The 13,781-nt window shown below is 44.4% G+C and overlaps 1 protein-coding gene across 1 annotated transcript in view; it reads right to left on the bottom strand.

Moving 5' to 3' along the window:
- Positions 1-13,781, bottom strand: part of LOC120929305 (sterol O-acyltransferase 2-like) — a 243,464-nt gene that overhangs the window by 59,101 nt on the left and 170,582 nt on the right. The window contains exons 9-11 of the mRNA XM_040340633.1: positions 13,093-13,138; positions 1,341-1,470; positions 928-1,025 (exon numbers count right to left, since the gene is read on the bottom strand). Of these exons, the coding sequence (XP_040196567.1) occupies positions 928-1,025; positions 1,341-1,470; positions 13,093-13,138 (274 nt within the window). The remainder of the gene's footprint in view (positions 1-927; positions 1,026-1,340; positions 1,471-13,092; positions 13,139-13,781) is intronic.

The following is a 13,781-nucleotide window of genomic DNA, read 5'->3' as shown; positions in this document are numbered from 1 at the left end:
CATTGAACCTTGTGTTTGCTGGAACCTATTGTATAAGAGCAAGATTGCCTGTCATTTGGACTATTTTTAAGTGCAGCCAGCACATTGCACATTTGTATGGTTGTTTGATAATTATTTCACTTTTATTGATATTTATTTTATTTTGTTCCAATATTGGTTATTGGACAACTCACGGTGCAGTTGGCGTACCGCATATTGGGTTTTTACACACACACACATATATATATATATATATATATAATATATTTTTTTGTAATATCTTTCGTATTGTTTTCACTATTTGGTTGGTCAGTAGCAGCAACAGCCATTTTTCTCATAGAAGCACTGTGGCATATGGATTGTATGCTGACACACTGATCTAGATATATGATTTAAGTTTGGAATCACTGTGTCACATTTGTATGTCTCATATATTTCTTATATTTTTTATTGTTTGTATTCAGGTTATTCACACTTAAGATTGGGTACATTGTGGCCCTGATATTTCACTTATGTCCATATTCCCAGAGATTAAATACCTCTGGATAATTAGATCAGCGCAGTAACATTTTTCTTCTTATTGCTCTTATTTTGTTGCAGAATGATGAAACTGCTTTTGAAGTTTTTTTCCCACACTTTTACACTTAGACTACATAATTTAAAGCTTAAGTAAACCCATCGATTCAACAGTTTTAAAAAACATTTACATTCCCGGCATGCCGGGAATGCTAACTGCACATTGGCTGTGCTCTCAACCAAATTGTCAAACCATCCAATGGCTGGTGTCATAACTGATCACATGTGCAGCACTATGGCAGTTGAAGATTAAACAGAGGCAAAGATGGCAGCTTCCTTGGCTGAAAACGATAGGAGGGTTTACTTCCACTTTAATTAGGCAAAAAATACATATTAGACTTGATTACAGAATAAATGATGAAGAGATGTCACCTTGTAAAACATTCGATCTGCAAAGCAGAGCATCTCTGCGAAAGCATTGTGCCAGCAGTGCAAGAAGCCGAAGAATGCTATCAGCAGCACAAGGGTACCTGTAAAAACACAACAATTAATCATAGGAAAGTAATCTAAAATCTGAATTTAGATCTTTGAAGAAAAAAAGAAAAAACCTGAACAGAAGGAAATTAGGTAGTTAACATTCTGGCAACCTTCACTTTCTAGTCAGACATTACCAAATCAGTGCACAAAGAAGACACATGTACAGTATAGAAGAAAAACAAGCATCCTCATTCCTTGTCAGTAGGCCCCATCATGGCCATATGGACTGTCATAAGGGTTTCCACGCCCACTAATATTCAACTGATTCAAGGCACTAAACATTTGGATGGGGCAGAAATCCTTCTCACCTGGTAGTGTAGCATGAAAGATGGATAAAACCAAAGTCTTTACACTGAATGGCTGTTTGCTCATGTTGGTGAACACTGGAATACACAGGTTGTCCACGATATAGTAGAGGAAAAGCAGGCAGCCTAGGATCTATCAACATTATAAAAAAATTATTAGATAAAAATAAACCTACATATTATAATTGTAAGTAAATAACAACAACAATTTAACCTCTTTACCACCGGGCTAATTTTTCAGATTCGGTGTTTACAAGACTAAAACAGTTTTTTTTGCTAGAAAATTACTTAAAACCCCCAAACATTATATATATTTTTTTCTAACACCATAGAGAATAAAATGGTAGTCATTGCAATACTTTTTGTCACACCGTATTTGCGCAGCGGTCTTACAAGCGCACTTTTTTTGGAAAAAAATCACTTTTTTTAATTAGAAAATAAGACAACAATACATTTTGCCCAATTTTTTTATATAATGTGAAAGATAATGTTACGCCGAGTAAAATGATACCCAACATGTCACGCTTAAAAATTGCGCCCGCTCGTGGCATGGCGTCAAACTTTTACCCTTAAAAATCTCGATAGGCGACGTTTAAAAAATTCTACAGGTTGCATTTTTTGAGCTACAGAGTAGCTCTAGGGCTAGAATTATTGCTCTCGCTCTAACGATCGCGGCGATACCTCACTTGTGTTGTTTGAACACCGTTTTCATATGCGGGCGCTACTCGCGTATGCGTTCGCTTCTGTGCGCGAGCTCGTCGGGACGGTGCGCTTTAAAAAAAAAAATTTTTGTATTCTTATTTATTTTTATTTAGTTTTATAATTTTTTACACTGAAATAAAAAAAAAAAAATTAATCACTTTTATTCCTATTACAAGGAATGTAAACATCCCTTGTAATAGAAAAAAGCATGACAGGTCCTCTTAAATATGAGATCTGGGGTCAAAAAGACCTCAGATCTCATATTTAGACTTAAATGCAAAAAAAATAAAAAATAAAATAAAAATGTAATTTTTTCAAATGACAAAAAAAAAAAATGTTTCTTTAAGAGGTTTTGACGTCACTTCCGCCCAGCAGAGCTATGAGGACGGGTGAAGGAGATTTCTCCTTCAGTCCCGTCCCCGCTCAGCTGCCGGACACATCCGATCCCCTCCGCCGCTACCGACGGCTCCGGTAAGTGGCGGAGGGCGCGGGAGAGCGGCGGGAGGGGGGGGGCCCTCTCCCGCCACCGATAACGGCGATCTCGCGGCGAATCCGCCACAGAGACCGCCGTTATCGTGTACACCACCGCCCCCTGAAAAGATGAATATCTCGGTTGTGGCAGCAGCTGCTGCCGTTACCGAGATATTCAACTTTAAAAACAGGACGTCTTTTTGACATGGGGCGGTGGTCAAGTGGATAACACACAATTGTAACAGTTTTGGATTTCCTGAAACTGTTCTGTTACTAGAAGCTTGGTAGTAAGCATTTCTTTGATAGGGTTATTTGTCAGTTTCAATAAAAAATTTGATTTCAGTTTTGGGGTAGATGGTGTTCCAGTAGCCTGCTGGCTTTGCAAACATTTGAGGTATGGCCTATCAGGTTTTTGGCTTTACCCAGGCCAGCCATATTTTGTACATAATCACATAGAACATCCAGCAGGGGTGGTAGATGGCAGTTTTTAACTTGAATACTAGCTAAATCTTTTATAGCACGGGTGGATGCATCGCCAGATATTGGGGGGGGGGGGGGGGGGGTAATACTTTCTTTGACATTCCCAAGATGTTAAACTTTACCTATTTTTTTTTTAAATGAGCCCCTGCAATTTTATGCCATGATGGGCTAGTATGCACCTTCACGGCACACTCCGCGCATGCACAGAACACTCAGCGAGCGTGCCCTGAATGCAGAGGTACTGTGCATACACTGGTGATGTCATCGGCTGCAACTTATGATCTTCTAAACGACGCAAGTTTAGGTGATATTTACAGCTCCAAGTTAATATTGAGAGTTAACCAGTGCTTTAGGGGGCTATTTTTGTTTGCACCAGAACTGTTTCTCTTACCATACAAGTCAATGCAAATGTAAAATTAGGTCAAATGCACACTGCAATGAATTCTGCATTATCTCAGAATCAACTGATGTTGAACGCAAATTGCATTTGTAACCCAAAGTCCATCAATGCTGGCTATTAAAGTGCACCTGTGTCCACACTATGGGCAGTAAAGCATTTACATATTCTTACCAAACATAAAAAAAAAAAAAAAAAACAATCAATCTCTAACCTCTCTAGTAGGGATGAGCTTCGTGTTAGAGTCGAACTCATGTTCGACTCGAACATCGTATGTTTGACCGTTCGTCGAATTATGAATGTTTTGGGCCGTTTGCGACAAATTCGAGTGGCGTGTCACAGCCCATAATTCACTGCTGCATTGCAGTGCATTGCTGGGTGATGATTGGCCAAGCATGCACTATAACCCGCATGCTTTGGCCAATTACAGCATGCAAAAAACGGAGATCCATAATTGGCCAAAGCCAGGGTGGCTTAGGCCAATTATGGCTCAGGGGCTTTAGTACACTCCCCACACTATATAAGGCCACCTCCGTGGCAGCCTTGTGCAGTGTGTTGCGGTGGTTAAAGGAGTTGTAAAGGGAAATATTTTTTTGCTGAAATGACTGTTTACAGGGTATAGAGACATAATAGTTAACTGATTCCTTTTAAAATTGATTAAAAATAGATAACAATCAATCATATAATGTACCTGTAGTTTCGTTTTTGCATCTACTTTCGCTTTTGCATGTTATCCTGCCTGTGTGCATGTACAGAGCCATAGAGCAGTGATGGTTTGGAAAATGAAACTAGAATCTCCCAGTACTGTGGTCCTCAGGAAACAGACAACCAGCAAGTGTCCAGAACAGAGAACAATTACAGCAACATCAGAGCTAAAATGAACAATGAGGACATAAAACAAGGGCTGCAGTACAGTAAAGGAAGCTATTTAGCTAAAAAAAATGTTTCCTTTAGTGACCCTTTAAGACAGAGAGAGAGAGAGAGAGAGAGAGAGAGAGAGAGAGAGAGAGAGAGAGAGTGTGCAGGCAGGCAGGCAGGCAAGTCAGTTAGTGTATATGCATCCCGGGTGTTGTATATATATATATATATATATATACACTGTATTGAGTTTAGCTAGATCTGCTCTTCCTAATATACTGACAGGCAGGCAGGTGATTGTGCTAACTGCAGTATTTTCACTTGCTGTACTGTGTCCTCTGCACAGTGTGCACCTAAAGCTACGTTAATACAATTGCTGTTGTTCTCATATTAATACCACAGGCAGTGGCTGATCAGCAAGTATTCTTACTTGGTGTACTGTGTCCTCTGCACAGTGTGCACCTAAAGCCACGTGAATACAATTGCTGTTGTTCTCATATTCATACCACAGGCAGTGACTGATCAGCAAGTATTCTCACTTGGTGTACTGTGTCCTCTGCACAGTGTGCACCTAAAGCCATGTGAATACAATTGCTGTAGTTCTCATATTAATACCACAGGCAGTGACTGATCAGCAAGTATTTTCACTTGGTGTGCTGTGTCCTCTGCAAAGTGTGCACCTAAAGCCACGTGAATTCAATTGCTGTTGTCATATTAATACCACAGGCAGTGACTGATCAGCAAGTATTTTCACTTGTTGTACTGTGTCCTCTGCACAGTGTGCACCTAAAGCTACGTCAATACATTTGCTGGTGTTCTCATATTAATACCACAGGCAGGGATCTGCAAGTATTTTCACTTGGTGTACTGTGTCCTCTGCACAGTGTGCACCTAAAGCTACGTCAATACATTTGCTGGTGTTCTCATATTAATACCACAGGCAGGGATCTGCAGGTATTTTGACTTGGTGTACTGTGTCCTCTGCACAGTGTGCACCTAAAGTTATGTCAATACATTTGCTGGTGTTCTCATATTAATACCACAGGCAGGGATCTGCAAGTATTTTCACTTGTTGTACTGTGTCCTCTGCAGAGTGTGCACCTAAAGCTACCTCAATACATTTGCTGGTGTTCTCATATTAATACCACAGGCAGGGATCTGCAAGTATTTTCACTTGGTGGTACTGTGTCCTCTGCACAGTGTGCACCTAAAGCCACGTGAATACAATTGCTGTTGTTCTCTTATTAATACCACAGGCAGTGACTGATCAGCAAGTATTTTCACTTGGTGTACTGTGTCCTCTGAACAGTGTGCACCTAAAGCTACGTGAATACAATTGCTGTTGTTCTCATATTAATACCACAGACAGTGACTGATCAGCAAGTATTGTCAATATTTGTGCAGCTACATCTCCCTGCAGGCCATTAGTATGTCTGGAAGGACAACAAGGAGAGGCAGAAAGTCACGAGCCGATAAAAGAGGGCAAGCAGGCTCTGCGCCTAGAGGCAACAGTGCTGCTGGTCGTGGACACGGTGCATCCTCATCAGCACGTGGCCGTGGGACACGCTTGTCCTTTTTTTCGGCAGCTGGCCACATTGAGCTGCAACATGCCGAACACTCGGTAGAGTGGATGACCAAGCCGTCCTCATCCTCCTCATGCTCTCTCACCCAGGCTCAGGGTACTTTGTCTGGCAAAGCAGCTGCCCACGCGGCCTATTCTCTCTGCTCAATGGCATCAGTCACTCCTTCCCTAGCCCAACCATGTCCTCCTGAGGAGTCCCCAGAACTGTTTGACCACAGTGTTGGGTACATGCTGCAGGAGGATGCGCAGCATTTTGAAGGCTCCAATGATGGTACACAGCTAGAGGAAGGCAGTAACGTAAGCCCAGAGAGAGGGGGTGCCCAAAAAGGACAGCAATCTGGCAGTCATGTTTCCCCAGCTGCAGCATACTGCCAGGTTTTCTACAGTGATGAGGAGGGAGGGGATGATGAGGTCATTGACTCTACGTGGGTGCCTGATAGGAGAGAGGAGGAGGCACATCTCCAATGAGGCAGGATGCCCTCCAGGGGCCAGCTTAAGGGCAGCACACCGACTGCATCACAACGCAGAGCTCCGCATGTGCAGGGCGCTGCTGTCTCTCAGCGTTATTCCAAAAGTTCTTTGTGGGCTTTTTTTGAGAGGAGTGCATCAGATCGCACTGCTGCTATTTGCAACATATGTCGCAAGCGTATCTCATGTGGCCAAAACATCACTCACTTGGGCACCACATGCTTGACCAGACATATGTCGACCTGCCATGCAGTTCGTTGGCAAGCGTACCTCAAAGACCCACACCAAAGAACAAAGTGGACCTCTCCTTGCTCCTCATCTGCTGGGATCTCCAACCCAACTATACCTTCAGTCCTCTCTGAAGCCTGCACTGATAGGACTGAAGGTGTAGAATTAGGTGTGTCACAGCCAAGTACTTGCGGGCAATCTACTATCGGTACACCAAGCTGCAGCGCCATGAGTTTGTGCAATGTGCGGTACCTCAGTGGCAGGATCCCAAATGCCACTTTTTCTCACGGAAGGCGATTCCGGCTCTCTACCGGCATGTGGAAGGCAATGTCCATGCCTCGCTGGACAAGGCGGTCAGTGGTAAGGTGCATATTACTGCTGACTCATGGTCCAGCAGGCATGGACAGGGACGTTGCCTATCTTTCACGGCGCATTGGGTGACTCTGCTGGCAGCTGGGAAGGATGCAGGACAAGGTACAGTAGTGTTGGAGGTTGTTCCACCACCACGCCTCCAAAATGCTACTACTGGTCATTGTGACACACCACTCTCCTCCACCCCCTCCTCTTCTTCTTCCTCTGTGGCCTCTTCCTGTGCTGTGTCCTCGAAACCAGCGGTGCTCTGTAGGCGTTCAAGGGGCTATGCAGGTATGCAGGCAAAGAGATGCCATGCGGTCCTTGAGCTGGTGTGCTTGGGGGACAGGAGCCACACTGGGGCAGAGGTTCTGTCAGCTCTGCAGGGGCAGGCTCAGAGGTGGTTGACGCCACGCCAGCTTCAGCCAGCAATGGTGGTTTCCGACAATGGCACCAACCTCCTCTCCTCCCTGCGACAGGGACAACTGACCCATGTGCCCTGTTTTGCTCATGTCCTTAACTTGGTGGTGCAGAGGTTCTTGGGCAGGTACCCGGGCTTACAGGATGTCCTGAAGCAGGCCAGGAAACTCTGTGTGCATTTCCGACGGTCATATAATGCCAGTGGTCGGCTGGCAGACCTCCAAACGGAATGCAACCTGCCCAAGAACCGCCTAATCTGTGACATGCCCACCAGGTGGAACTCTACGTTGGCCATGCTGCAGCGGCTGCACATGCAGCAGAGGGCCATCAATGAGTATCTGTGTCAATATGGCACCAGGACAGGGTCAAGGGAGCTTGTTTTTTTTTCCCCATGCCAGTGGGCCATGATCAGGGATGCATTCACTGTCCTGTCACCATTTGAGGAGGCCACGAGGATTGGTAGCAGTGACAGCGCATGCATCAGTGACACTGTCCCGCTTATCCACCTGTTGGAGCACACACTGTGTGGAATAATGGACAGGGCCCTTGAGGCAGAACAGAGGGAGGAAGAGGAGGACTCCCTTACCTCTCAAGGCCCCCTTTATCCAGACAGTGTTCCTGCTTGCCCGCCTATCACACAGGAAGAGGATGAGAAGGAGGAGGAGGATTGTGTCAGCATGGAGGTGGAGCCTAGCACTCAGCATCAGCAGCAGTCTTTAAGGGATCAATTACAGTCCCAAGAAACCCATGGAATTGTACATGGCTGGGAGGAGGTGGCTGCGGATCATGTCGTCCTGAGTGACAAAGAGGACTCCGGACAGAATGCCTTAGCAAACCTACGCTGCATGGCCTCCCTGATCCTGCAAAGCCTGCGCAAAGATCCTTGTATTCGTGGTATCAAGGAGAGGGATCATTTCTGGCTGGCAACCCTCCTTGATCCACGTTACAAGGGTAAGGTTGCGGACCTTATCTTGCCATCGCAGAGGGAGCAGAGAATGAAACATCTTCAGGAGGCCTTGCAGAAAGGTCTGTGCAATGCGTTTCCAGAGACTGGGATGTTACAAAATCCTGGTCCTGGACAACGTGTTGCTAAGGCTTCGGTCAGTCAATGATGGAGCGGTGGAGAAGGTGGCCGTCTGACCGATGCGTTCAGATAATTTTTTAGTCCGCAGCCCCAAGGTATGACCGGTTCCAGCAACCATCGCCAGCGTCTGTTTTACATGGTGCGGGAATACCTAGGGGCAAGAACAGACTTGGACACCTTTCCCACCGAAAATCCTCTGGCCTACTGGGTCTTGAGGATGGATCACTGGCCAGAGCTTGCACAGTATGCAATTAAGCTACTGGCCTGTCCTGCATCCAGCGTTTTTTCGGAACGCACATTAAGTGCTGCTAGAGGCTTTGTAACCAATCACAGTGTGCGCCTGTCCACCGACTTGGTCGATCAACTGACCTTCATAAAAATGAATCAGTCTTGGATCACTGCCAGCTACCAAGCACCTGATGCTGATGTAACCGAATATTTCTTTTTGAAATGTCAGATCCCTTCAAGACTGCCTATGCTGATGCTGAGTGACTATCCTGTTATGCTAAGTGACTATCCTGTTATGCTAAGTGACTATCCTCTTCCTCCTCAATGATCATGCTAATAGCTTGTAAGAACATTTTTGGTTCTGGGCACCGCCACCAGTGCCTAAGGCCCAATTTGGTCTGCCCCTGTTTAACTGGGGCGTGTAATTACAATTTTTGATGCATTACTTTGCAGCAGGGCTCATTCCTGCACTCCAACTAGAGTATCTGTGAGGGGTTGCTGTGCTGTGAAACCAGTGCGTAAGGCCCAATTTTTCTGCCCCTGTTGAACAGGGGCAAGTAATTACAATTCTTGATCTAATATTTCACAGCAGGCCCCGTTCCAGCGCCCACCAAGTGTAACTGTGAGGACTTACAGTGTTGTGGCACCAGCACCACCACCACCACCAAAGGCCCAATTTTTCTGCCCCTGTTCAACAGGTGCATGTAATTACAATTCTTGATCTAATATTTTACAGCAGGGCCCGTTCCAGCGCCCACCAAGAGTAACTGTGAGGACTTACAGTGTTGTGGCACCAGCACCACCACCAAAGGCCCAATTTTTCTACCACTGTTCAACAATGGCATGCAATTACAATTCTTAAAGTGGAGGTTCACACAAAAAGTGAACTTCTGCTTTTTGCATCCCTCCCCCCCCTCCGGTGTCACATTTGGCACCTTTCAGGGGGGAGGGGGTGCAGATACCTGTCTAAAACAGGAAGTTGCACCACTTCCGGGTTCTGACTCCCACGGGAGTCCAGCCCCTTCACGTCACTCCCCCGCTGTCTTCTGGTAAACACTGTACCCAGGAGAGAGCGGGGACCAGTAACGGCGCGCCGCGATACTCGCACATGCGCAATAGGGAATCGGGCAGTGAAGCCGCAAGGCTTCACTTCCTGATTCCCTCACCGAGGATAGCGGCGGAAGCAGCCGAGGACTGAGCGATTTCTCAGCCTCGTCTGCTGACCTCGCAGGTGCGCTGGACAGGTAAGTGTCCATTTTTTAAAACTCAGCAGCTGCTGTATTTGTAGATGCTGGCTTTTAAAAAAAAAAAAATCAGGTTGACCTCCGCTTTATTATAATAGTTCACAGCAGGGCGTTCCAGCACTCACCAAGACTAACTGCGAGGGCTTACAGTGTTGTGGCAACACCAACACCTAAGGCACACATTTTTGCAGAGTATATATGGCAGGCCCCTACTTTCAAACATCCAACTTACAAACGACTCCTACTTGCAAACGGAAGGAGACAACAGGAAGTAAGAGGAAATCTACCCCTAGGAAGGGAAATTCTCTCCTGTAAGAGGTGTCTCCTCTCCACTGATGCTTTATCACCAATCCTTGTTTCACAAAAAAAAAAAACATTTTCAAAAAAACATTTGCCATTGGGACAGAAAGTGAGGTGAAATCTTCTGAAGAGGTGCACAGACAGCAAAACAAATGTTTCAGGGGTGATAACCTTTCTCTATGTTTTTCAAAAAGCTTAAAAATGTATTTTTTGGCTGGAGCTACACTTTAAAAATGTACCAGTTCAAAATTACAAACTGATTCTACTTAACAACAAACCTACAGTCCCTGTCTTATTTGAACCGCCTGTATACTGCTGTTCAGAGTATATAGGGCCTGGGGGCCAGACACCTTTCCTTTTTCTGAGTTGGGTGCGGGGTTCCCCTTAATATCCATACAAGACCCAAAGGGGCTGGTAATGTGCTGGGGGGGGGGGGGGACAGACATGCCATTTTTCTTAATGATTTTCATCCAGAACTTCATTTTCTCGGCTCGTCCTAGCGTTCTTGACGGTCAAATTTTAGTGTGACCGTGTGTATGCAAGACAGCTTGAGCAGAATTCCGTCGGAACTCCGTCGGAAAAACCGTCTGAGTTTATTCCGACGGGAAAACCGGTCATGTGTACACGGCATAACAGCCTGTTCACAGCAGATGCTGGTCTGGCAGCTATTTCCAGTGCAACCCCAATGCATAGACAAATGCCTTGCTTTCTATGGTGTCAATTCACAACACAACATTGCTATGGTGTGTGCTGAAAAAATCTTATCGCATGCAGCACTTTTTGTCAACACAGTGGGTTGCAATGTGAACTACAGCATTGCAATGCCAGCACAATGAATAGAACACTGTTGAAATGTCACACATGATTTATTTCAATTGTGTTTTGTGAAAAAAAAAGCTAATTGTGCGATGTGCTGAGATGGGTGCATCGGCACTGTGTCTCACAGAGCACACCAGCAGCTGTGCATTCAGCGTGGCTGAATCATAAGTCGGTTTCAATAAGCTTAAAAACACCTGTTGTACATTTACATTAGAGGGCTTACAGATGTTGTAATATTAATATATATTGGGTTGCTGCTGGAACATAACTTATATCATCATTATAATAACTGAACATCAATTATCTATGCACCATATATTACTTCGCTACAACAGACTGCCCAGATTCTGCTTTCTATAGAAAATAGCTGGGATTTTAGTGCCTCTGTTTTGAAATTAGAAGATTAACTTCTCCACAATGCCTATAACTACAGAGACAAATGAGGGAATGCTTTAAAATGCTTTCACTGCTTGTTCGGAATATGTAAATACGTTATTGTGTATAGTTTGGGGACAGATCACATTAAGTACCTGTAAAAAACTAAGATATATACAAAGTGAAAGAAATATATATTAGCAATATACAGGCATACCCCACTTTTAAGTACACAACGGGACCAGAGCATGTATGTAAAACGAAAATGTACTTAAAGTGAAACAATACCCTTTTTCACTTCTAGAGTGTAGTGGGGGGTCAGGGACTGTAGTGGGGGTGTCAAGAGCTGTAGTTGAGGTCTCAGGGGCTGTAGTGGGGGTGTCAGGAGCACACTGGAACAGGGTGGGGTATGCTCTCGAAGCTTCAGCTCCTTCTACAGCGGCTGCAAAATGTCTGTACAGTGCTTGTAAGGCACTTTACATACACTCGCAGGTATGTCCTTACTCGCGAGTGTATGTAAAGTGAGTGTACTTAAAGCGGGGTATGCCTGTACACATATCTGGGAAGAGAGTAGTGTTAGATGCACTAGCACATCTAGATTGACTTGACAAATGAAAGCCAAACTCTTGCTAACACTTTTTAATCACTTCAGCCCCGGAAGATTTGACCCCTTTCCTAACCAGAGCACTTTTTACAATTTGCACTGCGTAGATTCAACTGACAACTGCGTGGTCGTGTGATGCTTTACCCAAACAAAATTTGCATCCTTTATTTCCCACAAATAGAGATTTATTTTGGTGGTATTTGATCACCTCTGCAGATTAAATTTGTTGCGCTATAAACAAAAAAAAGAGTGAAAATTTAGGAAAAAAAACAATATTTTTACGTTTTGTTATAATAAATATCTCCTTTTTTAATTCTTCATCAGTTTAGGCCGATATGTATTCTTCTACATATTTTTGGTAAAAAAAAACCGCAATAAGCGTATATTGATTGGTTTGCGCAAATGTTATAGCATCTACAACCTATGGGAAAGATTTATGGCATTTTTATTATTATTATTAGTTTTTTACTAGTAATGGCAGTGATCTGCGATTTTTAGTGGTACTGTGTCATACAGATCGGACACTTTTGACACATTTTTGGGACCATTCACATTTATAGAGCGATTAATGCTATAAATGTGCACTGATTACTGTATAAATGTTACTGGCAGAGAAGGGGTTAACACTAGGGGGAGATCAAGGGGTTAAATGTGTGTTCCCTCAGTGTGTTCTATCTGTATGGGGGTGTGACTGACTAGGAGAGGAGACATATCGTTGTTCCTACTTTGTAGGAACAAACGACATGTCTCCTCTCCCCTGACAGCACAGGGATTTCTGTGTTTAAACACAAATCTTCGTTCCTGGCTCTCGTGCAAACAATTGCGCGTTTGCTGGCGGCTCTTAAAGGGAAACCTGTACTGGGTTTTGCGCAGAGCTGCCATTCTGCCCCCGTAAAAAGATGCAAGCTGGTCAGGACCTGGTTAAGCAGTTACAGAAACATTTTGTATTCCTTTTTGGGATAAAGATTTTACATGAATAAATAAAAGATGACATTGTAAGCACTCCTGTCAGTTTTAAATGGTTTGTCTCAACCCTCTAACTGCCACTTTTGCTGGACAGCTTGGTCTGTTACAGAACATTGAAAAATAATATTATACATTATACAAATAAATACATAAAAAATCTATAATTTGCATGTCCTACCTCTGCAAAACACTTGATTAGGTATTTCCACCTGATGTATGGGTTTCTACACAGAGAAATTAATAACAGTGAAGTTCACACATTTCTACTAAACTTTAGCCAAAACATTGCAGCACTCATATTATATCACTGGGTACCAAGAGGGCTATGTAGTAGAAACAATATTTTTATGGAGCTCTGACAACTATAGTCCTAAAACAAAAACACCCACTGTAGCTGCCAACGTTCACTGTTACCTGTTCAGGGAGCCTGTGGTGTCCTCACCCAACCCGATTCTTGAATTCTTAAGCCCCTCCCACTGTTGGCTCAAATTTTACCGCAGCCACAATTCGCCACAGGGCTGCTGTTTGAAATCACGGGGCCCCATAAGCCTACATGACAGGGCCCCCTAGCCGAAAGTGACTGAGGGCCTAGATTTATCAGTCCCTTTTTCAGCAGCCTCAGCAGCACAGATGAATGAATAGACAACACTCTGAGAGAATCTGTGCCTGCAATAAGACAGTGCAGCCAAACCACCTGCTCAGCAAGTGCCTGGGCCCCCCTTTTGAACTGATGGGGCCCAGACCACGTACAGGAAGGCTGGCTGTACCGCCTTATCAAGGGCCCTGATTCTCCATATCGCTGAGCGCATTGCCTGCTTATTCTCTGCATGCCCAAGGTTGACACCCCTCATTAGGGAAAAAAATATC

Source organism: Rana temporaria, chromosome 2, assembly GCF_905171775.1.
Source record: "Rana temporaria chromosome 2, aRanTem1.1, whole genome shotgun sequence".
Lineage (NCBI taxonomy): Eukaryota > Metazoa > Chordata > Amphibia > Anura > Ranidae > Rana > Rana temporaria.
The sequence above is the reverse complement of the archived record's forward strand: the minus strand, read 5'-3'. Positions and strand labels throughout refer to the sequence as shown.